The sequence below is a fragment of the Trichomycterus rosablanca genome, chromosome 7 (assembly GCF_030014385.1).
Source record: "Trichomycterus rosablanca isolate fTriRos1 chromosome 7, fTriRos1.hap1, whole genome shotgun sequence".
Lineage (NCBI taxonomy): Eukaryota > Metazoa > Chordata > Actinopteri > Siluriformes > Trichomycteridae > Trichomycterus > Trichomycterus rosablanca.
In genome coordinates, this window is record NC_085994.1 from 34,791,946 (window position 1) to 34,818,493 (window position 26,548).

General features: G+C 37.7%; 1 protein-coding gene across 5 annotated transcripts in view; it reads left to right on the plus strand.

Moving 5' to 3' along the window:
- sorbs3 (sorbin and SH3 domain containing 3) overlaps window positions 1-26,548 on the plus strand; it is a 51,029-nt gene that overhangs the window by 12,764 nt on the left and 11,717 nt on the right. For all 5 annotated transcript variants that reach the window (XM_062999298.1, XM_062999297.1, XM_062999301.1 and 2 more), the window contains exons 2-12: window positions 11,030-11,095; window positions 13,528-13,704; window positions 14,785-14,857; window positions 15,519-15,649; window positions 16,209-16,272; window positions 16,978-17,001; window positions 17,410-17,512; window positions 19,955-20,048; window positions 22,965-23,024; window positions 23,127-23,234; window positions 24,295-24,350. In XM_062999298.1, coding sequence (XP_062855368.1) covers window positions 11,084-11,095; window positions 13,528-13,704; window positions 14,785-14,857; window positions 15,519-15,649; window positions 16,209-16,272; window positions 16,978-17,001; window positions 17,410-17,512; window positions 19,955-20,048; window positions 22,965-23,024; window positions 23,127-23,234; window positions 24,295-24,350 — 902 coding nt within the window. In that variant the 5' untranslated portion in view covers window positions 11,030-11,083. The remainder of the gene's footprint in view (window positions 1-11,029; window positions 11,096-13,527; window positions 13,705-14,784; window positions 14,858-15,518; window positions 15,650-16,208; window positions 16,273-16,977; window positions 17,002-17,409; window positions 17,513-19,954; window positions 20,049-22,964; window positions 23,025-23,126; window positions 23,235-24,294; window positions 24,351-26,548) is intronic.

Below are 26,548 nucleotides of genomic sequence, written 5' to 3' on the forward strand. Positions count from 1 at the left end.
GGACAGACCCGATGACTGATTGAGCTAATCTGTTCCAGAGCAACAAACATACTTACTGTTCATGACATGATCCAAATACCAGTGAAGATAGATAGCTACAGAAGGTTTATCACAGGGTAGAGCGGAGCTACACAAATGGCTACAATTCTGAAGATTATTGAGCTTAATACTAAATATGAAAACTTCTGTGGTATAGATTCAATTATAAATCTTTCAGTAAAATATGTACATGTACACTACAACCTTATTTACATTTACCTTTGTTCATTTTGGTAATAAGGTGGCATGGTGGCACAGTGGGTAGACCTGTCGCCTCATGGCATGAAGGGTCTGGGTTTGATTTCCCACCCAGGCTGCCAGGGTCCTTTATGTGTGTAGTTTTCATGGTCTCACTGTGTACGCATGGGTTTGTTCATAACGAACGGCATGTTAGAACACAGGGTGGCTTATATGTATACTTGGTACCAGAGCACCTGGGGTCAAAGGTTAGTAATTGACTTTGTGGTTGTTTTTTATGACCCGAGCCTGACCCAAGCCTGTATGGCCATCTGGTGGTGAGATGGATCAGATGGCAGTGAACTAGCTAGACCTGGTAGGTCGAACTGTATAGTGAGGGTTTGCTGGGAAAGGCTGGCAAGGGACTCTGTCCACATTGATTTCACAGCAACAAGGGCCTGGTTTTGATTTCTGTTTCTCCAGGTGCTCCAGTTTCCAAAGGCATGCAGTCAGGCCACCTAGAGCTACTAAGGATTGACCTGGGTGTGTGTGAGTGTGGATGTGTGTGCTTGCAGTGGACTGTTGGTTTGGTCTGTTATGGACCAATCTGTCCATGGACATCCCTTGGCATACCAACCCGAGGGTAAAGTTCATTCCTGATCTTAAGTATCCTCTGAAAAACAATTCTTGTCTTGTCACATTTGTTTCCATCTTCAATGTTTTTACAGATGTTGTAGTACCGACCTTTGCCCTTCTTTGCAGCTCTTTAGAATTCATGGTTCAGTTCCCTTAACAGATCTTTGTCCATTATGATTTTGACCACTCTTCTTTTTTTGCATCATGATTTTAGCATTGATTTCATTCTTCCTAGACTTTTCTTTGTCTTTGATGACCTCTTTGAGTTTCATCCATATCTCCTGTGGTTCTCTGTCAATTATGAAATGGTTTTTTTTGTCCATTAAAAAGCACATTTTAAATGTTTAAAGCATTGAACCACAAATAAATCATTGCAGTATTACTTGTTAAATAGAATGATGATAAACTACAGATCATGTAATGCTAATGATGTATTGCTAACTATTGTATTTAATGGATTTCCCTTCAGATAGGAGTTTTTTTAGATGTTTTTTTTATTTTTATTTTAATGTTTGCATTCAGTGTAGTTTGTGTAAATTTGGTGTAAAAAGTTTTGTCTGTTATTTTTATTGTTTTAGACTGGCTAACTTACTACAGAATTTGCTAGCAAGCCAGCTAAAGTGAATTAAAATCAGACCAAATTATGGCCTCTAGGAACAAATAGTTTTGTTCTACTATTTGTTAGCTGATGGTTTAATAAAATGGTGGTCTTATTAAATACATAAAACTATTTCTCTAAATAGAAAACCGAATCACATTTTTACCTCTGAAACCTCAATGCTGGGCTCTATTGAGAGATGACTAATTTGTTTTGACTTATCAGGGTCTATAAAAATCTAACTAGTCATCATTGTGTTTAAATAATCTGAGCTTGTTTGCTGCTCCTGACAACCATTTCACCTACTGGTTGGTCCTTTTCCCAGGATATGACTCAGTCTTAACTTCTCAGCAGATCCTGGGTGACGTTACCCTTAAAACCTTTCTGTGGAAATTATGTTTCACTGTGATGTTCACTCAGAGGACGCTGCACATTCTTCTACTAAGAGATAATTCTATTTAAAGAAAGTATCTCATAGGTGACGTTGTTTTAAGTGCTATCTCTAACCCAAACCATCTTTGAGACAGATGGATGAATGGATGGATGAATGGATGGATAGGTAAATACTTAGTGGATTCCAAAGGAAATTAAAGTCGTGTGATAAAACCAGTACCAAAAAACAATGTCCGGATTCATTAAGCATTTTTTCCGGGACCTAATTAATTTTCTGAGTTAAATAAAACAGATATAATTATAGGTTATTACACTGATCTACACCCATAAGAATAATATTTTAGGTGACATGGCTGAAATAATATCAAAGTTCACATGCAATCAGCCATGCAGACACATCTCTAGACACACACAGGCAAATTGGGTCAAACCAGGAACTTTTGCCTTAATGCTAATGCTAATGGAAGCTAGTTTGTTCACTCAATGTACATTAATTCAGTTATTGTGGTATATTAAAATGTTTACTTTAAAGTTAATTGCTAAGACTTCACTGATGTACATTCTATTAAATACCTTTTTAGTCAGCTTCTTCCTGTCTGGTAATGCTAATGCTATGCTAATGCTTATAATGGCTAAATGATACCTGGTTCTCTCTTTCAAAAATCACAACTGATGATGCTCTAACAATGTTTGGCTTTTTGTATGTACAACATGAGAATTTACTGATGTAATTAGAGACTATGATAGGAAAAATTTATTTAATTTTAGCTAGCCAAGTTGCTAGGGACAGTGGTAGCCTAGTGGGTAGAGCTTTGGGCTATCAACCGGAAGATTGGGGGTTCAAATCCAGGCTCTGCTATGCAGCCACTGTTGGGTCCTTGAGCAAGGCCCTTAACCCTGTCTGCTCCAGGGGCGCCGTATGGCTTCCAAACAAGCTGGGATATGCGAAGAAAGAATTTCATTGTACTATACACCTGTATATGTATAAATGACAAATAAAGTATATCATCAAAGCTTAAAAGGCTGTGTTTATACACTAATTAGTAGATCTTAAATCAGTACTATTTGCAGTATGGTTGCTGCACTAATTTGTTGATGGGAAAGAGTGTTAAGTACTCATAAGAAATTTAAATATACTTTTTTATTAAAAGTATATTTTATTATGTGGATAACAATTATTAAATTATTATTCTTTTTTTTAATTATTTTGTTATACCTAACAGTGTGCACTGTTGTATAATCACTAACAAGGTCTAGCAGTGACTTGCTGTACTTAAATAACCACAATGTACACACACTACACTACACATATGCAATGTAGGCATGTGCAAGTAATTATACAGTTCATCCCTGAGGCCTTTCTTTTATTTCACAAACTCATCTTCTTAATCCAACCTGTTATTCCATACAGCTGGTATGCATGTCTGCTGTTCTCCTATATCACAACCCACTAATGTCAGAGCCGGAACTAGCAGTTCATAAAACAGGCCAATTAAGTTGGAAAATAAAAATATTTAACACACAACAGGCATCCTGCTTCCTTGCATCCAGATGGAAGACAGATTAGTTTAGGATTATAAATGAAGGGATGAATGGATTTAGTTGACGCTAATTGTAAACATGCATCTTCGTCAGATGTTAAGCAGTTGTGGGTACACATCTGAGGTCAAAAGTGTACATGCACTTATAAGGTGCGTGTTAGTCATGGCAGTCTTGAAGTTTTAATGGAGTGTTTTTTTAATGTGACCATTTTTCCAAATATAAGTTCTTATATATGTTTATTAAGGGTTTCCTGAAAATATATCCTTTGGCGCAATTCTGCTGGATGCTTGACCATTCTACTTGGCATAATAGGTGGCATTTAACCAAACTTGTTGGTTTTATGGCATATGTTTGACATTTTAGTACACTTCATGTATAGAGACTGAAATAAAGACCATTCCAGAATTAAATCTGTGCTGTTGTGCTGATGAATTTTGATGCAATAATTTCTCTTAGTTATTTTATCTAATTTGCAATAAACCAGTTTTAAGGATTGAATGCCTCCAGTTGCTTCCTTAAATCACAATTCTGCCCTTATAATTGTGGTCTCTGTAGGATATTATTTTCTGTTTTCATGTGATCAGCAACAAACTTTAAGATGCTGGTTTGGAGTAGGAGGTTTATTCTTGCACTGCTGCCTCTTAGCCAGTAAAGCTTGGCTGTCTGTGCAGGGTAATAGCAGTTAATACCAGTTTATGGTAGGCCTGCTTTGGTGCTTTGGTATACAGATGACATTTAGACCTGCAGTTGTTTAGAATAGCAAACAAAAATCCTCTTTAGCTTAAAAAATTATGCTTGATTAAGCATCAGATCCAGATCTGCACAAAAGCATGACTGTAATGTGGGTGTGTTGTCACCAGTTAATCCTTTCATTGATTTAAGCCCATAATTATAGTCAGCAGGACCCCCCTAGGGTGCCCCAGTCTATAAAAAAAGTTATATCCCTGTCTATACCACACTTGTTCATTTTCATTTACATTTTATATGGGTCAGGGTAGTGGGGTAGCAACTCCTCCTAGATACATTGGGCAGGGTACCTGTACATCACAGGGCTTTCTTCTTTGGTCCCTAGCTGTGTTTTCCACAGTGCGGGCAAGTGCACACAGTCAAAGGCGGATCTGAAGTCGATGAATATGATGACGGTTCGTTGGCCACATCTGGTCCTCTCTTCCATAAGTTGGCGAAGCGCAAAAATTTGGTCGCAGCATCCACGGCCAGGGCGAAAGCCCGCTTGTTCTTCTCGACTGGTTTGCTCGCGATGTCTTTGCAGCCTTGTTTGGATGATCTTCATGAACACCTTTCCGACGATGGATAGGAGACTGATACCACGATAATTCCCACATTCCTGGTTGTCACCTTTCTTGTGGATGGGCACAATGATTGCTTTCTTCCAGGTGGTTGGTATTTGTTCCGTGCGCCATATTGTCCGGATGAGTAGGTGAAGCCGACTTAGCAGGATGTCGCCACCAGCCTTGATTGCTTCCACCGTGACCTGGTCCACACCAGCAGCTTTGCCGTTTTTCAGTGAGCTGATGGCTCTTTTCACTTCCGCAGTTGTGGGCTCGGTGTCGTCCATTTGTGTTTCGGGATGGGCAATGGGTGGTGGGTCTGCTGGTGCTCCGCTGGGCACGTCATGACTGTACAGGGTTTTAAAGAACTCGTGCCAGCGTTGCAGGCGTTCGGCTGTCGATTTAATGAAGGTTCCGTCTGTTTTCTTGATGTTATCATTGGTTGCTTTGGTCTTTCCACTCAGCTTTCGGAGAGTGCTATACAGAATGTGGTATTTATGTTTGGCCGCAGCTTCCTCGAGATCAGCTGCCACTTTGTTCCAGTATTCCTCTCGCTCGGACTTCAATTTAAGGTGAACACCAGGTCAAGAAAATCGTCAGATATCCATGGTTGTGTTCGGCGGCGAATCGGTGGGCAGAATGGCTTAGCACAGTCCAAGATCGCATCAGAGATCCGTCTTTCTTCTTCATCTACATCGTCCGACACGTCCAGTGCCGCAAAACGATTTGACAGGGCGATCTGGAAATCTCGTCTGCATGTGATATTCAGCAGCTGTTTCCAATCTGGCCTTGGTTGCGTACGTGCGATCCGCTTGGCACGTTGGATTTTCAGTTGGATCTTGGCGCGAATCATGTAGTGATCGGAGCCGCAATCAGGACCTCTCATGGTCCGAACATCCTTCAGTGTCGAGCGGAAACGGTTGTTTATCAGGATATAGTCTAACATAGCCGAATCCTTGCCGGATGGATTGCGCCAGGTCAGCTGATGTTTTTGCGGGTGTCGGAAACAGGTATTCCCGACGATCAAGTTGTTAGAGGCGGCGAAGGATAGGAGACGCAGTCCATTGTCATTGATCTTGCCATGACCAAAATTTCCCATAGTTGTCTCCCAGCCGCTCCTGTCCGCGCCAACATGGGCGTTAAAGTCGCCAGCCAGGATTATCACTTCGGTCTGCGGGAGCAAGTCCAAGGTGTGCTGAAGATGGTTGTAGAAATTATCCTTGGCAGGGTCTGGGCTGGTTTCGGTTGGCGCATAGACTGCGACAATGTGGGCCCGAATGGTGCCATGAAGAGTGAGGACTGCTAGCCGGTCCGATATTGGCTGGAAAGCTATGACACTGCTGGCTGCTCGTGTATCTACCATGAACCCTACCCCTGCCGCTCGTTTGTCGCCGCCAGAGTAGTACAACATCATTGTTTCGTCAATGGCCGGTGGCTGCACGGTCATCGTCCCAGATCCAGTGAGTCGCAGTTCGGACAGTGCCGCAATCGATATCTTGCATGCAGCAAGTTCATGGGCAATGATTTCTTTTTGGCCAACATGGTGCCCTGTTCGAACGTTCCATTCGGCGATTTTCAATTCCAACTTTGGAGTAAAGCATTTCGTTTTTGGTTTTTTTTGGTTTTTGGCCCATAGCTGACTTTCCACCAGCATCCTGGGACCATAGTGCTGGCGCATCAGCTGCCCCGGATGCAGTAGCATTTGTCGCAAACGATAATTTTTCGGAATCCATAACGGTCTCTTGGCTAGTTTCCCCAGTTTCCTGGTTCTGATCACCTCGCCAGGGCAATCACCTTCCTCCTTTTGCAGCCGGGCTTAGGACCGTCCTCGGCGGAGGACAGGGCTTTACACACACACACATACACATATGCATTTATTTACTCAGGCACATGACTGAGCAATGTGGAGTATCCAGTCCACCTTCAGATGCAGCTGGTAAAGTGGTTACCAGGGTCCTGGGAACGGAGGTTCGACTTTTGCCTACGGTCACTGTCTGTCAGTTCCCCCATATGGTTTCCTCCACTTCCACCCCCTAAAAACATTTAGAATTTGGTTGATTACACATATTATTTCCTAGCTTTGGGGTGGGTGAGTAATTGTAATTATGTGATACCTGTTGGACTGTCCATGGTGTGTTTTTGCTTTGCATCCAGTGTTTCCAGGCGACACCAGAATCACATAGGTTTGACCAGAATGAAGCAACTAGTAGAAATGAATGATTCATACAGAAATCCCCAGTTGGCATGGCAACTGTTTTGGATGGTGGGAGGAAACCAAACGCCCGGAAAAACATGGAGGAAGGGTCAGAGCTGGACACATACTTGTAAAATTCCTTAATTCTCCCATCAGCTCCAAAAATGTGGCCTGATGCCGTCTCATGTCAGCAGTTATGGCTTGCCATTTTTGTGTTTACACATCGCATAACAGGAGTTAACACACAAGAGCTAGACAGTACACACAAGAAGAGCTAAGCAATGCCTATATGATATATTCTGGTAATATATAAAACTAACATTTATGGATTTATTGAGGGTGTTCCTAAAAAGATGAAAAGGCTTAAAATGTAATTTATCTTTGTGTCTTGGCCTCTGGATTTTACTGTCTATATGAATAAGGCTAGTTGTACTTCACCAATTCATTTTAACCAAAAACTTTACCATTTAAAAGTCTAAAAAGCTCTGCACTGATCGAAAAAGGCAGATTGGAGACATTTATAAGCAACTTTATAGGCCGTTGTAGCCTAGCGATTAAGGTACTGGACTTGTAATCAAAAGGTTGCTGGTTCAAGCCCCACCACTGCCAGGTTGCCACTGTTGGGCCTATAAGCAATGATGCATACGGCATGCTGCCCATGTGTCGGAGGGGGTGTGGTTTAGCTTTGTTCTCCTCAATCAGAGCGGGGATCGGCATTGGTGGAGAGGAAGCATGATGCAATCGGGCAACTGGACATGCTAAAAGGGAGAAAAAGGAAAGAAAAAGGAAAGAAAAATGCATACACACACACACACACACACACACACACATATATATATATATATATATATATATATATATATATATATATATATATATATATATATATATATATATATATAAGAATCAGTTCTAAAATCATTGGTGTTTCAAGACTGGCTGCATACACTGGAATTATGCGTTTAGCCTAATTTCTTTTTATTAAGAAGAGAAAATAAGTTGTACTTTTTAGTCATTCTTCCAATGCAAGTCAGTTTTATGATCTATGTGGCAGCTACAAGTGTTCAGTGCTACCAGGTTTGAGAGTGTTTAAGCATTAGAAAGGTGGAATGACAATGTTAAAATATCCAGACATGACAACTTTATGCCATAATCAAACATTGAAATCAAACTTTAACAGTTGACTGTTATAGCGATACAGTTCCAGTATTATTAAGACAGCTTTTATAATCATGATCACACTAAAGAAACATTATTTAAGTTAAATAAAGTCTTAAAAGACATCCCCTCCTTCTGTGATACTAATGAGACTTGAGCCCAGTAGTAACTGTGAGAAAAACAGATTGGAATGACTTGTTTATGTTAGGGATAAACACACCTTAAAGTCCTGTCAGTTCGTAAAGAGTTATTCAGATGGTGTTATGACCAGGTTCTTAAAAGGAAGCCCATCCATAGCAGGCTTACTTTCTCCACTGTCTGGGTTTTTTCCGCCTTTTACATTCTCCCGTCTCCTTCACTAGTCATTTAGATAATAGAAACGTGGGGAGTTAGGCATGCTGCAATCCAGGCCAGAAGACTTTATTAGCTTTTAAGGCATGAACAGAGAACAGTGCTGCTATGAGTTTGTTTTTGTATGCTGCCAAAATATAGTTTTTCTGGCTCTAATAAGAAGAATGTGAGGTAACTGGAAAAGATCTTGTTTATTCATCCAGCATTAGCTTTTAAGAAAGAAATTAGTTAAGTGTGTCCTTATATAAAACACCATTAATCCTGGTAATCTCGAGAAAAAGCCGTCTTGACGTATTCATGTTTACAAGTGAGAAACAACAGCATTCATAGGTTTTCTCTCGTAGCTGGCATTAAATAGCATGAATAGCAACATTGTTTAAACATATTTAACATGGCAAAGATGATCATTTATGATCTAATGCAGATGTGAGGGCACGCCAGTGTAATTCCTGAATACTAATAACAAGGTTTTGACGTACGTGTGTTCTGTGGGTTGCATTGTAAGCTGCTTTTGGTATCATTTAAAGTTGAGTCAAAACCATTTATGTGAAATATCAGTCTGAAATGAGGAGTAGAAGGCGTTTAAGGCGATTATACTCATACCCATCTACATAAAAACCAAACAACAAGATTTAGATTATTATTATTATTTCTCCACACACAGCATTAGCAGAATTAATATTGAAAGTTTACATACACTTATTAAGGGCATGTCATGGGTGTTTTTTTAGTTTACAGAATTTGAAGGGTCAAAATATACATACACCACTCAGGGCAAAATACTCTCACCACCATGTTTCACAGAAGATACGTTGTTGTTAATTTGTCTTAGAATTTTTTTCCTCTTTTTCTCTGAAATCCCCCCCCCCCCATTTTCTCCCCTAATCTAGTCGTATTCAATTACCCTGATTGCGCTACACTTCACCTTTACCGATACAACCCTCCACTGCTAACTGAGGAGCTTCGCAACTGACACACGCCCCCTTCGACACGTGAGCAGTACCTACTGCATCTTTTCAACTGCACGAGGCGAGTTCTTATTCGGATCAGCCTTGTGCACAGAGAGCCACACCCTGATCAGCATTATTCCCCAACCCTGCACAGCAGTGGTCGTAATTGCACCAGTTATGAGGAACCCTGGTCCGGCTCATCCCACCCTGGACAACAGCCAATCAATCATGTGGCCACCCAGCCCAGCCGGATGGCAGAGCTGAGATTCGATACGATGTATTCTAAATCCAAGCTCTGGTGTGCTACCTTTTTGTCTTAGCATTTTTGTTCCAAACTTTTTTGTGACCAAAACGTTATTTATTTATTTATTTATTAGATCATAAAAAGCTCGTCTTTGTTCATACATTCCTCAACATGTTTTAGTCAAGTTTGAATGTGTCAGTTTTGCAATAAACAATGTGTTAAATTAATAAAGGCTTTTAAGCAGTTTCTAATTTATGCCAGACCTGATTTTGACCATCTGATAACTAATCTAAAGAAATTCTCTTTTAGCTCAATGTCACAGTTTGGGTTTTTTCCCGACCTTTTAATACAGACCACTGTTGTATAGACAACTATGAAAATACTTACTAAGATCTGCACAGCATTTCTGCTCTTTACATGTAATACTTGTGGCTCTCTTTAATGTGTGCATTCAGATTTATAAAGGCACAGAGAAGTCATCAGCTGTAGTCTACCACAATCGCCAACAAGGATTGATTTGGCCATGTTACAGGGTTAAATGAGACGTTTACACTTACAAAAACCCCAAGTATGTACATATACAAAAAACTAATAAAAATGCTTTTTCTTTATATGTATTAATACATTCCAATCATTAATTAACAGAAAAATAACAATTTTAAAAACCATTGTAATCAAAAGACAACACAACTGTTATAGATAGGAAGGCTTATGTTCACTCAGACACAATTACTTTGTTGTGAACTATGCTTGTACACGCAGCACTAACAGGTCACACAGCTTCTTTTCTTGTTATGCAATGGCCATTCAGGCTGGTGAGTCATTTCACAAGAAGAGATAAAAAAGGAAAAGAATCTTCTCTCGTTCATGCCCGGATTAAGGAAACTGACCAGTTTTTACTTTTACTGTTGGTAATGGCAAGTTCGTCAGCACACGTGAAAACAAACAGTCATCCAGTCTCCATACACACTGATTAATTGAATGGCCTTGACATAAACCAGACCAGCTTACAAAGCTCGCTCAGATGTCAGATACTCTACCGTGGAATAGAATTTGGCTGGTCCATAGAACAACCATGAATTAGAAGCTGCTGGAACACAAATGACACCGTTCACAGTCAAATGAGCTTTAAATCACCATGCTTTTTAGGATAAAGTACCTCATGCTGTTGTTTTTGACCATGTGATCAGCAACACTGCAGTCAAGTTTTAGGGTTTTGATTTTGAAGCAGAACATATTTAATATAAATCTTATTTCAGATTTCAGAATTCAAATTTGTGACATTTTATTGGCAAAGTATGTTTATTATTGAAATCCCAAGACACTTTTAAAACTATGTGGACACATGAGCTTGTCAAACATCCTATTCCAAACTGTGGCAATTTGTACCTATTTAGTCTGTTAAAATATAAAACCATTTGCTAACAACAGCTTTTTTATTGGTTGATATCTTTGTAGACCGTGAATCAAGATTCTTCCTAGAAGAAAAATACTGGAACAACCACAGATGACATGCAGCCCCAGGTTGGAACCACACTTATAACACTTAATACACACTTTCAGTCAATATTGCACAAATATTCACAGCCAATAAGTCAACATACCAGCTAAAGGTATGATAAGGCATAAACCTTAGAATCCTATATTACTCATTTCTAATGCATCCATAAATATCTTATTATGATGTTGTCAATGAAATTAATCACCACAATGCAAAAAGTGACTTTTTAGTATTTAAAATAAAGACCTGACAATAGCTGGAATATTATTAAATCCAGTTTCATCTTTAGTTTGATTTTACAAAACCATCTCTACAAATATCAAGCCAACACATTAGATATTTAACACACTAAAAAAGTACAGACGTCTAAGACCAGCTGGGCTAATCGGAAGACCTTCAGTGGTTGCAAACAGAGACTATTATACTAAAAGTCCACTTATTTGTACCAGTAACTTCCAATAACAGTCAATGGGCACATTTAGTAATGTAGACACTAGAAACTCGAAAACGTACTAACCAGTATACTATCTAGTCAGTGCTGTGATACCTACACAGTTATTATAGTCAACTGAACATGGTTGGCTGCCATTGAATACATCACTGAGAATTTAATAATGTGCCGTTGAGGTCAAATTTAACATGCACTTGTAACAAATGTGCAATTCATTACTAGTTTACATGTTCTGAATAGGGTTAAGGACAGGACTTCAGAAATGCCATTCCAAAAGGTACATTTGAGCTTAAATTTGCCATTACAAAACTATCCGTAAGTTTGGTTTTTTTTCCCAATAATCATGCAATTGTTTCCAAGATTCAATCAGCTGGCACCATTCAATTAGATTCAACACTATTCTGATTGACAGCAGGTACAGTGTTGTTGGGTTTGAATGCCTCAACTTCTTTCTCTTAAAAATACATCTGCCTTAAAGTTTTTTATCCTCGGTAGCTAATTGTCAATGTGTGAATTTGGATCTTTTATGACATTTTATTGTGAGGCATATTTTATTTTGGAATTTCTTTAGACATAGCTTACTTTTCACACGTCTAAGTGTTTTTAACATGTCATAAAACAACAGCCTGTACTAAAACTTTATTTGGCACCCACTCTCTATTAATCTGGAGGTACTTTTCACTTTACTGCAACTTGTCAGTGCCGGAACTATTCAACAGCAGACTGAATGGTGGCTTAACTCCCAAACAACAAAACTATAAACTTTGGGGAAAACAGAGAGAAAAACAATTTATGGACTGCAATTGGATGGATGTGAAAAGTCATCGTCAGTGGTCCCCTGACAAACAAAAGCATCTCCGTGATTTAGCAAGATTCGATTTCACCATCTGTGAGAACGCTGGGATCTTCCCATGACCCCTGAAGGTCCAACTGAGAAAAAGGAACGTGCAAATCAGGTCACAGAGAGACAAAGTGTGTTGCCAACGAGAGAAGCCCTGAAGAAATTAAAAGACTGCAAGAAAGATGGAGCATCAAAGTTTATTCAACATATAAATCCATTGCTGGACACATAAGCCTGTAATGAGGGAGTAATTGTAATACTGATGATTGACATTGACCTCTTGTTGACTTTGCTGGACAGAGGAAACGTCACAGAGGGATCATAAATAAAAAAGGCCTCTGAAAGGCTAGTAATGAGCTTTTTCTATTCTGCTCCTGTAAAGAAAACCACAATAGGGTCTTTCTCTACTCAGTGCAAGATAAATGGTACTGAAAGAAGGAGTGCTTCTCTCAAACCACTTCATTTAAATAGATTCGAATGACGCCCGTCCCTCTCATATCTGCATATTAAAAGTCATTAAGGGAAGGAGAAGTAAGAAGACTGGAGTCCGTTCTTTTACACTTCTAAACTTGCCTGGTTGGCCTTTGTGAAATTGGCAAATATGATTACAGCACAAATACAATTATACAATTAACAAAAACAATAATTGAAATACATACTTAAACTCATGTTGTTGCAAGGTTAGAACCATATAATTTCCTTTATATAACTGACATATTATACCTGTTAGCAATTATTGTGGCTGAAACATTTTGAAAATATTTTTTTTTCACTGAATGTTAAACTTAAAATAAAACTATGCAGAATGTCTAACTGCAGAATGATAAGTTAAGGCTAAGAATAATTAACATCCAGAAATGACTTTTAATTTTGAGGACATTGTGGCAGCACCATTTCTGGGGACATTTTTACAGTAAACACCATCTTTGGTTATTTAGACATTGCAACTGGCACTAGACGTGTTAAATATTATACACACCATGACAAATTAAAGACAAATGTTAAATTGAAACATCTTACAATCTTATGAAAAATCTTACAGTCCTTCAACCACGTTGTGAGACCACATTTACAGCCGGAATACTTCTTCAGTTTCCGACATTGTTCATTTTACCCTCCTTGTTTAGTATAAAAGTCTGAATAAAATCTACTTTTTCTCTCAGAGGACGGTGGTGTATGATCATCTGAATGGCTCACGAATCATTTTCTCAGATGACAGTTCTGGGAATGTTCTGTCGCCGGACATGACCCAGGACGTTGTAGTGATTTCGCCTGGTCTCCCCACACCTCCTCTGAGTCCCTACTACAGATCTGCTGCTTCACCTCCATCTCAGAACAGGGTAACAACCACACACACCCAACAATCGTCCTTACAGTTATAATCTACTATAGAGCATGTATTTACACTGGATTAGCTTTTTGTTTTCTTTACACTTAGCTAGTATTACTCATTTCCTTAGATGAGATTTTTGCAAATGACATCATGAACAAATGACTATGTTTAGAAGAACCACTTTATTACGTTAAATGGCCTGTTTCACTTTTGGAGATCCAGTCAGAAGACAGACTTATGTTACAGGCTTTACTTTGGCTCCCCCTTGTGGCCAAAACTGGGAAAACTTTTAATAATTTAATAAATGTACATTAATTACGCTAAAACACCTTTTTGGGACCTAAAATGCGTCCGGGAGGGATTATAAATACATAAATAAATTACAAAAATTAAGGTAAAACACAATTACTTAACACATCAAATAAACTAAATAAATAAAGGGATTTTTATTTATTGGTGACGACTGTTTTTTTCACTTGTTGTTATTGTTTAGGGCTAAACGCGTAAAAACTGGGTGTAAAAGTATACATTTTATTTATAAAATGTAGTGGAGTGAAAGTAAAAGTTGAGGGAAAAGTAACAGATACAACAGATACTCCCAAAAATACTTAAGTACTGTATTACTTCGGTTTTCCGTTTTGTGTAACCCACCTCTATTCAGTTCTGATAAAACACACGTTTTCAGTTTTTATGTAACCCACTTCTATTCATAACCCACCTGTATTTATAACATAACTGGAGTTCTCCATAACTCACTATTCAGTTCTGGTGTCACCCACCTGTATTTATAACCCACCTCTATTCATAATCTACCTCTTTTCGCAACACGCCTGTATTCATATTCCACCTCTATTTGTAACTCACCTCTACTCATAAACTACCTCCTTTCGCAACCCACCTGTATTCATATTCCACTTCTATTTGTAACCCACCTCTACTCATAAGCCACCTCTTTTCGCAAGCCACCTGTATTCATAACCTACCTCTATTCGGTTCAGGCGTAACCCACCTCTATTCAGTTGAGCTGTAACTCACGAAGAACTACTCTGTTGCTTTATTTATAATTAAACGTTCTTATGTATTTCAGGTTGGAGAAGTGAATGGAAATACAATCCCTGCTCCCAGCTTTGGATCTTACTACGGACCCAGCCAGTCACATGGTACAGTCTCTGTTTGGCATGTTAGCACAAATAAGATGTTAATTCTGCTAATGATACATATCTCAACACTGTAGGAAGGACACTGTTAACAAAATATTGTTATTATATTAATACAAAATCACTCAGATCACATGTTTCCTTTTCTGAAAACCACTTGACCCATGTGTATATAACTGTATGTAATGTACTGCTGTCACATAACTGGCTGAATAATAAATTACAATAGTAAGCAGGTGTATAGTGTTTCCAATAAAGTCAGGTGAGTGTTTATAGCTAATAAGCCTCTGTTTGTCTCTTAAAGCTTTCTAGAATGAAGTCATTAAAGTATTGATTTTTTGTAATGTTAGACCATCTTACAGTTCTTTATGAAATAATAAAGGTGGTGATATCAATGGGGATAAAATCTAGTGATTAGGATTTCTATAGGGTGCGCTTGGTCATGTAAAGTTCTAATTCATTCATAAAGATGCCCATTTATTTTATTATTATTATTGTGCCATAAATCTGGTGACATCAAATCATTTAGTAGGTTTTACAAAGTGATAATGTCTTATTATATATAACTTATATATGCATCTGTACGTGCATTTGTGATTTAGTCAAGCTCAATATTTGTGTGGGGTTTATAAAATTCACAAAGCTTAATAATTGTCTTTTGCAGATGGATTATCCAATGGTGGGCCACAATCTGCTACTCTACCTCGTACCTCCGGAACTAGAGAGGAAAGGCTCATCAAGTTCTCCGGGATCGGTCCTGTGGATGAAACAGGCATGCCAATTGCATCCCGATCTGTAAGTGTCTACCCCAAAGGTGCCAGCTTTTAATTAATAAACAAGGAAGCTTAGATAGATAGATTTAGTACAGTTAGCAAGCATCCACTTTTAGATTTTTACATTTTACCAGTGTATATTATGATAAATACTAGTACCTTTACTTTAATGAATGTCTTGGCTCACTGACCACATTTCAGGTGAAAGAAAACTTTTTGTGAACCTGTACTTTATTGCTAATTCTGATGACTATACATGTCTGTAATACTACAGTATATAAATACTATATAAATCTATATTCTGTAATTCTGTATAAATGTGGTGACATGGCTGTGCACAGAGCTTGGGTTTGAACCTCATTTTTGATCACTGTATATGAGTCCCACATGTATGTATGTATCATATCGTATGTATGAAAACAACACAATTACACATATACTTAAATATATAAATGTATATGATTTTTTAAAAACAATAACATTTTAAAGGTATTTTGCATTAACCGTTAATTGTTTTAGCTTCACATGTCTCTGTTACATGGTGACATATCAACTCTAATTTCTCTGTTTTTGCATCCCAGAGTGTGAACAAACCCAAGGACTGGTACAGGAGCATGTTTCGACAGATCCACAAGAAACCAGAGGGTATGTAAACACCCACACCCACCCCATACCTATTGCACAATGACAAAATTCCTTTCTCTCAGGATTTCTTCCCAGCTTTGTAGTGAATACCGAAACTGAAGAACCAGAACCTGCAATTCACACACACACACACACACACACACATTTTCAGCTTTGAGTCAGTCACTGAAAGTGTTCAGTGGAGCTTAGAAAGTGTAACCTGATCAGTTTTCAGTTACAACGAGCCTGATTTTACACCAAACGCATCTGTTATTTTTGGCTGCTGATGTTCAGTGTTTAGTCTCTGGGTGGCCTGAACCAGAATCTGCTCCTCTTACACAAGGGTCTATTATGGGATACATAACTGAAACTACTGAATCTGATCCCAGATTAGAGAATTCTAAGCATATTTGCAGCATATTACAGATTACTAAAAAGACAACATTTCACAAATTGTATGCGCAAAACACAATGCTCACTTGAAACAATTCATCACACTTTTTTTTTTTACAAATTTGTTCATTTCTACAGAACTGCTGCTTCTGTGGGTTTATTTTTTCATATATTAGTCAGGATCATGATCACTGACCTTAGCTTAGGCTAGATTAATTAGTGGTCAGTCATTAGGTAGTATATCCCAGTTGCCTAGGTACTGTTTTTAAAACTTTCTGAAGTAGTATTTTTAAAAAATTCATCATAATTTCTGTTCTTTCTTTTTGTCCCCAGATTCTGAAATCGACTGGAAAGAAAGTAAGTACAAACAGTTGGCAACCGCATAAACCAGTACAGACCAGTGTTAGCTGGTTGCTCCCCTAAAATGGGGTCTGCTGTCAAAAAGTAATCTTCTCTTATTTAGACTGGCTTGGTAAGTTAGCTGGGAAGTTATGTGTGTTAGAGTTTTTTTAAAAGAATTTAGGCTACTGGCTGTATAAACTAGAAAGTACTCAAAATATTCCAAAATAGTCCAAAACTCACATAGCACAGCATCAACAGGTATTTGTGGTGATCAGGATTTTCTGGGTTACCAGCTTAAGTAAGCAACCAGCTACTGCTGGATCTTTTTTTTTAAACAATATAAATGCATCCATATTATCTGTTCATTATATTGTATTGCAATATTATTATGAACTGTGTGATTAAGGTTGATCTCCTTTACAGGAAGTCTAGATCAGACCCAACCACCAGAACTCCTGCAAAATGAAAGACAAGGACATGAAAGTGACCCCTTTACTCTCACTCAGCATGGAGCACTGCCTAACTGGTAAGATATATAATATAATAATATATAATATATATATATATATATATACAGTGTATCACAAAAGTGAGTACACCCCTCACATTTCTGCAAATATTTCATTATATCTTTTCATGGGACAACACTATAGACATGAAACTTGGATATAACTTAGAGTAGTCAGTGTACAGCTTGTATAGCAGTGTAGATTTACTGTCTTCTGAAAATAACTCAACACACAGCCATTAATGTCTAAATGGCTGGCAACATAAGTGAGTACACCCCACAGTGAACATGTCCAAATTGTGCCCAAATGTGTCGTTGTCCCTCCCTGGTGTCATGTGTCAAGGTCCCAGGTGTAAATGGGGAGCAGGGCTGTTAAATTTGGTGTTTTGGGTACAATTCTCTCATACTGGCCACTGGATATTCAACATGGCACCTCATGGCAAAGAACTCTCTGGGGATGTGAGAAATAGAATTGTTGCTCTCCACAAAGATGGCCTGGGCTATAAGAAGATTGCTAACACCCTGAAACTGAGCTACAGCATGGTGGCCAAGGTCATACAGCGGTTTTCCAGGACAGGTTCCACTCGGAACAGGCTTCGCCAGGGTCGACCAAAGAAGTTGAGTCCACGTGTTCGGCGTCATATCCAGAGGTTGGCTTTAAAAAATAGACACATGAGTGCTGCCAGCATTGCTGCAGAGGTTGAAGACGTGGGAGGTCAGCCTGTCAGTGCTCAGACCATACGCCGCACACTGCATCAACTCGGTCTGCATGGTCGTCATCCCAGAAGGAAGCTGACGCACAAGAAAGCCCGCAAACAGTTTGCTGAAGACAAGCAGTCCAAGAACATGGATTACTGGAATGCCCTGTGGTCTGACGAGACCAAGATAAACTTGTTTGGCTCAGATGGTGTCCAGCATGTGTGGCGGCGCCCTGGTGAGAAGTACCAAGACAACTGTATCTTGCCTACAGTCAAGCATGGTGGTGGTAGCATCATGGTCTTGGGCTGCATGAGTGTTGCTGGCACTGGGGAGCTGCAGTTCATTGAGGGAAACATGAATTCCAACATGTACTGTGACATTCTGAAACAGAGCATGATCCCCTCCCTTCGAAAACTGGGCCTCATGGCAGTTTTCCAACAGGATAACGACCCCAAACACAACCTCCAAGATGACAACTGCCTTGCTGAGGAAGCTGAAGGTAAAAGTGATGGACTAAACCCAATTGAGCACCTGTGGTGCATCCTCAAGTGGAAGGTGGAGGAGTTCAAGGTGTCTAACATCCACCAGCTCCGTGATGTCATCATGGAGGAGTGGAAGAGGATTCCAGTAGCAACCTGTGCAGCTCTGGTGAATTCCATGCCCAGGAGGGTTAAGGCAGTGCTGGATAATAATGGTGGTCACACAAAATATTGACACTTTGGGCACAATTTGGACATGTTCACTGTGGGGTGTACTCACTTATGTTGCCAGCTATTTAGACATTAATGGCTGTGTGTTGAGTTATTTTCAGAAGACAGTAAATCTACACTGCTATACAAGTTGTACACTGACTACTCTAAGTTATATCCAAGTTTTATTTCTATAGTGTTGTCCCATGAAAAGATATAATAAAATATTTGCAGAAATGTGAGGGGTGTACTCACTTTTGTGATACACTGTATATATTTAATACAGCATTTCACATTAACAACATTGTCAAACAGGCAGTGGTAACATTATGGTAAGGCATGAAGGATTTGTCAATATTACGTGAAGAATGAATTTCACTCTCTATTAGAAAGAATTGTAGGACAATGTAACAACATCTGCCAGTGAGTTGAAGCTGAGGCCTAATTAGGTTATGCAACAGAAGCAAAATACAAGTTTATTCAGTACAATTGTGCTAAACATGGTGCCACAACAAGGTTTCCCAAACTGCCTTTTGCTATAGTATGCCTTATAATCTTTAATCTAATCTAATCTAATCTAATCTAATCTAATCTTATAATAACTGTTTAGTGTGCAAATATGCCAGAGCAGATGCAAACAAAAAAGGGGGCATTTACTTCTTCATAACTTTGTATAGTTTAATGGTTATAGTAATCATAACATTTGTAAATGTACATTTGCATTATGTTTTCTTAACCAATATCAAAATAGCCATTTGTACCCATAATTATGACAGATATTGTATAAGCGTATATAACTATCCATGTCTGAGTCCTTGTCTGAACTTGTTACACAACAGCGTCGTTATTATTAGGCAGCAACAAAACAGACCCATGCTGAGTCAAGGTATTTCAAAAGACCAGTTGTGGTTTTGTAGCACAAATGGCCAAAAACATGAAAACAAACACAAAAAAATCACAAACTAAGAAAGAAACACAAAGCCAAGTATGTGACAGCAGGCAGGTTATGATCTGTCGTTACAGGCACTGACGATGGGAATGTGATAAAGTATTTGTATGGGTTGTGTTTCAGGGCTGACCTGGGAGACGTAGTGAAGATTCCAGAGCCGAAGAGCATTTTCGACTTTGAGCCAGGACAGGGAGGCACGACAGAGGATCACGAAAAGGTAAGAAGCTTTATACTTTATTTATATTTACCTTTTTATTATTAAACCAAAGAAACGAATGAAATTCAATACAAGGCAGCATAGAGTTTCAATAGGTTTTATGCAGAATGTAACCACTTTTGTTTTAGTTATTTAATAAACTTTGATCGATCTAGATAGATAGATAGATAGATAGATAGATAGATAGATAGATAGATAGATAGATAGATAGATAGATAGATGTTATATATACACATATACAGATAGATACTTTATTAATCCCGAAGGAAATTAAGGAAATTAATATAATATGTATTATATATATAAAGGTGTGGTGGGCAATATAATAAGTTGTAGTTGTAGCAGTTGTAGCCTAGCGGTTAAAGTACTGGACTAGTAATCAAAAGGTCACTGGTTCAAGTCCCACCACTGCCCGGTTGTATACTGTAAACTGGCCCTTAACCTTCAATTGTTTAGACAATACATTGCCTCAGTACTGTAAGTCACTTTGGATAAAAGCATCTGCTAAATACTGAAAATGTAAATGTGATCACTTTGTTTCAATGTAATTCTGAATGGAACAGAATGGAACTTTAAAAATTAATCTACAAAACATGTCTCACATATTTTGAATTGCAACTGTCCTCTGAATAGCTGTTTCATTGCATTACTTTATTGCATTATTTTGCCAGTGTGTTAGAAGCCTTGTTTTGTTACAGCTTGCTTGGCATTTCAGTGAGTAGGTTTAGCAGCTGTGCTTTGTATACAAGAGTGCCCTGTATATTTATGTGTTAGACTGACAGACAAAGGTTTCCTTCCTTTAAGGATTAGTTTTGGTTTTGTATTATGGATGCTTAATCATTATGGATGCTTAATCATTATGGCTATGATTCCCGCTCACACTTTTCCCATAGCTCATTTATAGGTTCTTCATCACTACAGTTTAAATAGGATTTGATACAATAACAATACTTCTAATTAGAGGAACTGCATTATATTTTTACAATGAATGTTCATAGGGATACTTTTTCAGACTGTTTGCTGTCCTGTACTAGTGTTTAATGACTGTCTACCATCAATATGAGGTGTTAGCGCTAAAATATCTTAATGTATGTGTCATTATAAATCTACAGTTGAAGTGAAAAGTCTATATGCTCTTGTAAGAGCTGTGTTTGTCATGGCAGGGATTTTTTATTACAACCCCAGTTTTAAAGAGTTCTGTAGGAGATTTTTAAATTATATTGAAAACATTAGTAAGTTTTTCAACCAAACGACTTCAGTGTTATATTTACATATTAATAATATTTATAGTGGGCGGCAAAAGTCTAAGACCACAAGTGAAAATGCTTAGCCTTTGAATTTCAAGTACAATCTGTTTCCTTTCCATTAATTATTTTGTTGTGGGTTTTAATAGAATCTGTTGAGTCATAAACCCTTATAATCTTCAGTGTTTTGCACTGACATCTGAAATTGCCTCCACATTATTTCTATTTCAGTCTGCCATGCACTCCAATATGTATCAGAACTGTATGTGCCTGTTGACAGTACAAGTTCCAGCTGTTATATAAATATGAATAAATTGTTTCCAGTTCCAAATAATTGACAGATCTGCCTTTTTATTCACAGCAGTGCAAATAGACCTCTTTCCTTTTTGTTTACAAAGCTCAAGGGCTTTAGGAAATAGTTCACAAAGGAATCTTAAGCACCCTGCTTCCGAGCACTCCCTGCTAGAAAAAGCCAGCAAAATGCCTCTTTGGCTTTTCATGAATCAGACCAAACCCAAACCCAAGACATTAAATCTAATGTAGGGATAGGAAAGATAGTCCCTGTTAATGGTTTAGCATATTTGTTAGTGTTTTGTTACATTGGGAGGGTCACAGTTTGCTGGTTAATCGGGTCAGGAGGAAGAAATGGATTCATTGTTCTCTCTGAGTCAGAGCTGTCTTGTGATAGTGATTAGAACCGTTAGCCCAGTTATTCGCCTGTCTGATCCAAAAGTATTAAGCAGGACAGACTTTAGTTTGCTCATACACCAGCTTAGGACTCCGGTTGACTCTGAGACATATTTGAGATTTATCTTTACGACAGCTTATAAAGGATTGCTACTTTTGGCCTTGAACAGCTCTCATCATTCAAAGGTATTTAAAAGAAAATGTAGAGCATTAATATTGGCTCATATTGCTGGATTTTGGGCTTTTTTTGTTATGTTGTGTTTATGAATTTGCTTATTTCACTTACTGCAAATTGGCTGAATCAGACTTCTAATGTCTGAAACAAAAATTACATTTATTAAAAACGTATCTTATAAAACTTATTAAGCTTAAAGCTTATTAAGATATTACACATTTTACAGCTGAAGACAAAAGTTTACATATGCTCATAAGAAACATGTATAATTTTGGAATTTTGAAAATTTCTGTAACTAAACGATTGCAAAAAAATACATTTGTTGGGTCAATATGTACATACAGCAACTTAAATTGTTAATTTTTTGACAACACCCATTAAACTGAGCCACAAACATTTTAATGGAAATGTCTATATCAGTAGTTCTTTTTTACAGTCATTAACGTACACTTAGAGCTATTTCTAAGACACTTCAGGTTTTAGGATAATCTGTAAAGATAATACAAATATTTAGTTGTTTGACCACAGTGACTGGAAAAAAAACATTTAAACCCAAAATACTGTTTCTGGAATGGTCACTCATGGTGGTGGTGGTATTTTTGCTCCATTGTAACTGATGCCTTGCAGAATATAATAGATAATGATGATTACCTTACAATTTTTCATCAATAAACTCATGAAAGAACTGAAAGGTTTAATATTTTTAAAGGTTAAAATTCAACCTGTCATCTGTAACATTTGCAAACAGTTGTGCTTTACCTATGTGACACAACCACTTCTCAATAAGTCAGGTTTTATTTTTCTTTCCAGTTCTCAAGGTCACCTGTAGCGTCTCGTCCTCTTGATAAAGTCCACTCTCCTTCCATTGAGGTGAGCACCATTCCCAAACCTCTCACACCTCAATTACTTCTCCCAAAGGTCTGATTTGTAACTCCAGCATGTGAATACTTATTCATTTACTTGATTTTATAGGCCACGTTGGTGTCGGAGTTAAATCGTTTTGAGGCTGAGCTGGACTCAGACATCCGCGGACTGGAGAGGAAGCTCTCGCAGAAGCAGCAGCGGCGTGGCAGGGGTGAGGTACTGGCTCCCCTTCCAACACACTCTGATGCTCCTTTACCTTTTATTTACCACACTTTTTAATAACTCCAACCTAAATTCTATTAATAAGCCATGTATGGGGTCTGACATGCATTTTTAGATTTAGACTGAAGTCGTGCCTTGAAAGTACTAGGACTGATGGACCAAAAAAGAAAAAAGAGATTACATAAGGAAAACAACACTGATAACTTGTGACTGTAAGTGATGTAACATGACTATAATTATACTGTATATTGTCCTTAGAGGGCAAAGAGAAGAAGGTTTCTAGGATAGAAAACAGTTACTCTTACTTTGCTACACTTAGTCCAAATATTTTGTCTGTATTGCAGCTCTCTGAAACTAGTTTCATTTAAGTTATTCTGCTTTATGTTTGATTTGATGGGAGGAAGATGAGCATTTTAATACTTTCAAGATGGTGATGTCTGAATCTTGACAGAAGCGGCCTGTTTGATGTCTATATGCTCTATAACAGCTATAGTTTATTTTCAAAAGCAAAGTTCATTTCTGGCCCTAATTCTGGGCTTGTTTGACAAAAGAAACAAGAGAAATAACAAAATGATGAAACGAAAATGAAGAATAAAATAAAGAAATAGACATGACAAAAGGAAAAAGAATGATATAAAGCAAAAGAAAAAGGAGGTTAAAAAAAGAAAGTGAAAGAATAGAAAAAGCTGAAATGGCTCCTCAGATAAACACTTAACTGTAAAGCAAGTAATTAACTGAGTGTATAAGAGGCTTTTTTGCTTTTGCAGACAGCAAATGTAATCACATTTAAAGCCTTATAGAAAGTTCTGAAGTGCAAACTGTAAAGTAGATCACTACCTCTCTAATACCATGAGGACCATAAGCTGTTGAGGACTAATACAAGTTTCTATCACCTGTATATATACCGGTAAATAATGGTGTGTAGGACCCAGGGGACTGTGGGCGGGATGATCACCCAGCACTCCCTTCCCTGTCAGCTTTCTCCTGTGTGTGTGTGTGTGTGTAAGAATGAGTGGCTGTGTAAATTGAACTCACTGTGCTCTTGTATTCACAGGGTGAAAGGAGTAACAGTTCAGGAGCTGCTACAGCTAGGAAAGGACCTGATTACAGGTGTGTAGCAGTGGTTGTGTATGCGGGTCTGTGTTTGAAGTAGAAACCAAAATATGTGGGACTGAAATGTGTGCCATGGCACTTTTTTGTTATTTCAGTTTTTATTTAAATAGTGATACTGTATTAGCATGTTGTTTGGTATATGTGGTACATGTGTAATACTACTGGTAAATAAGTAGTGGAACTTGAAAGTGTTCATATTCAGTTGTTCTCTATATTATTTTTATTTTAAAATCTATCCTGGACTTGTTCCTGGTAGGTTGTTTGAAACTTTGTATCACTGTATTTTGTATAACTGTTGTGTGATGTTAAAAGCTCTTAGCCTTGACTCTGTGTTGACTGGTTTGCATCAAATGTAGTTCAAATGTTTCAAACAGACTATGGTTTACTATTTTAGTTTAACCTTAAGTAGTGCTTTTTATTTTAAATTGATAAACACAAAAATCTCCTTGATGATCTCCTTGAAAAGAATTAAGAGTTTGTAGGGTAAAAAGTCTGTACTTAAATATTAATGATGTCAGTAATTTATAGACTTCAGGCTTGGCAATTTTGTAGCGTATGTTTCTTTCATGGTGCAACTAGTGAACAAACAGTAATGAAACAGGATGTAAAAAGACATATGTGCTACATGTTGATAGTTTTGTACCTCATTATTTAGTGACGTGTGTACACTAACCTTTTATTAGTTGTTCTTGCTTATCATGGTCCACTGATTCTTCCCATCTCCTGCAACTATTGGTTAATTTTTGATGGAATTCTTGGTTTGTGGCCTAAATACCAGAACCCCTGCTGAGATCTGTGGTCTGTGTGTGTTATTTAGTTTTACCATCTGTTATTTAGCATCTGTTTAAACAGCTCCAAGTACAATACGTACACCTCTGTATGGGGGCTAAAATAAATCTTAAATTTGAATTGTGTAATATATAATACATAAATGAATATACGTATATGAATGAATGTAAAAAACAGGAAAACACAAAGGGACAATAAAATTTAAGGAAATGAGAGAAAAAAACTAAATAATAAATGAAAGAAAAAAGGAAATAAGGAAATAAAAAATTAAAGGAACCCAAACATGACAAGACTAGATATGACAGGAATAAAAGAAAACTGGAAAACTGAAAAGCTCAAAAAACCAACATTTAAAATAGAAAGGAAAGTTAATGAACTAAATAACAAAGACAAGGTAAAGGAAATTAAATTAAAGAACAAATGTAAGGTCAAAAAAGACCCACTGATGCCAGATGACCTTTAGGCTATGGTGTCTGGTACAGACCAACAGAAGAGCTGCTACAGCTCAAATTACAGATCATTTTAATACTGCTGATGAGGTAAATGTATCACAACCAACAGTGCATCAAACCCTTCAGTGTTTGGTGCTGCTCGTTCTCATGTTAACTCCTGTCTACTGTCAAAAAAACACCTTCGTCAGACAAATAATATTTTCTCCACCATCATGTGAACAGCTGGGCACATGCATGTATAATTTTCTTGCAGAAGAGACAACAACAAAATGCACTGCTGGACAATCCACCTTACAATGTAAAGAAGCTAAAGGACTTGCATACTGTAAATTACTATGAATGGCCCTTTTTTGTTAAATTACTGCATAGCAGGTTAAATAACATGCTGCGTTTTACTACTTCCTGCAGCCTTGAACATTAACCAACATCTGGGAGGAAGGTTTAACAGCATATGTTCTAGTTTTAATAAAGTCTAAGCCATCTAATAAATACAGTCTACACACAATAATATCTTTAATAAATGTGTTTTTGGTTTTGGTTGAATATTTCACTTTGTTTGCCTATTTGTAACACTAACAGTACTACAAGGAGAACATAAGAAAAAACACATGTTGTATGCACTTATGGACTTTTGGTCAGCCAACTTTTGGGTACATTTACCAGTGTTCCAGGTTTACTTTGGTGGGTTTGCATCCCAGAGCATCAGAAATTAAGCTGTAAATTAAAAAAAACTTTTTTTTACATCTTTTTCAACTCTTTATAAGAAGAACAAATATCATATGATCAATTTAATGCTGTTAGTTTAATAGCCATCAAAGATGACAAAGTACAATAGACCCACTGTCTAAAGCCAAATCATGACTAGGAAAAGATGGTTTATGCACATGAGATCATCTGAGTTTGCTTAAAGTTCACTTTCTTTTTTGTTTTCTGCAAGTCAAATGGTAAGAAAAA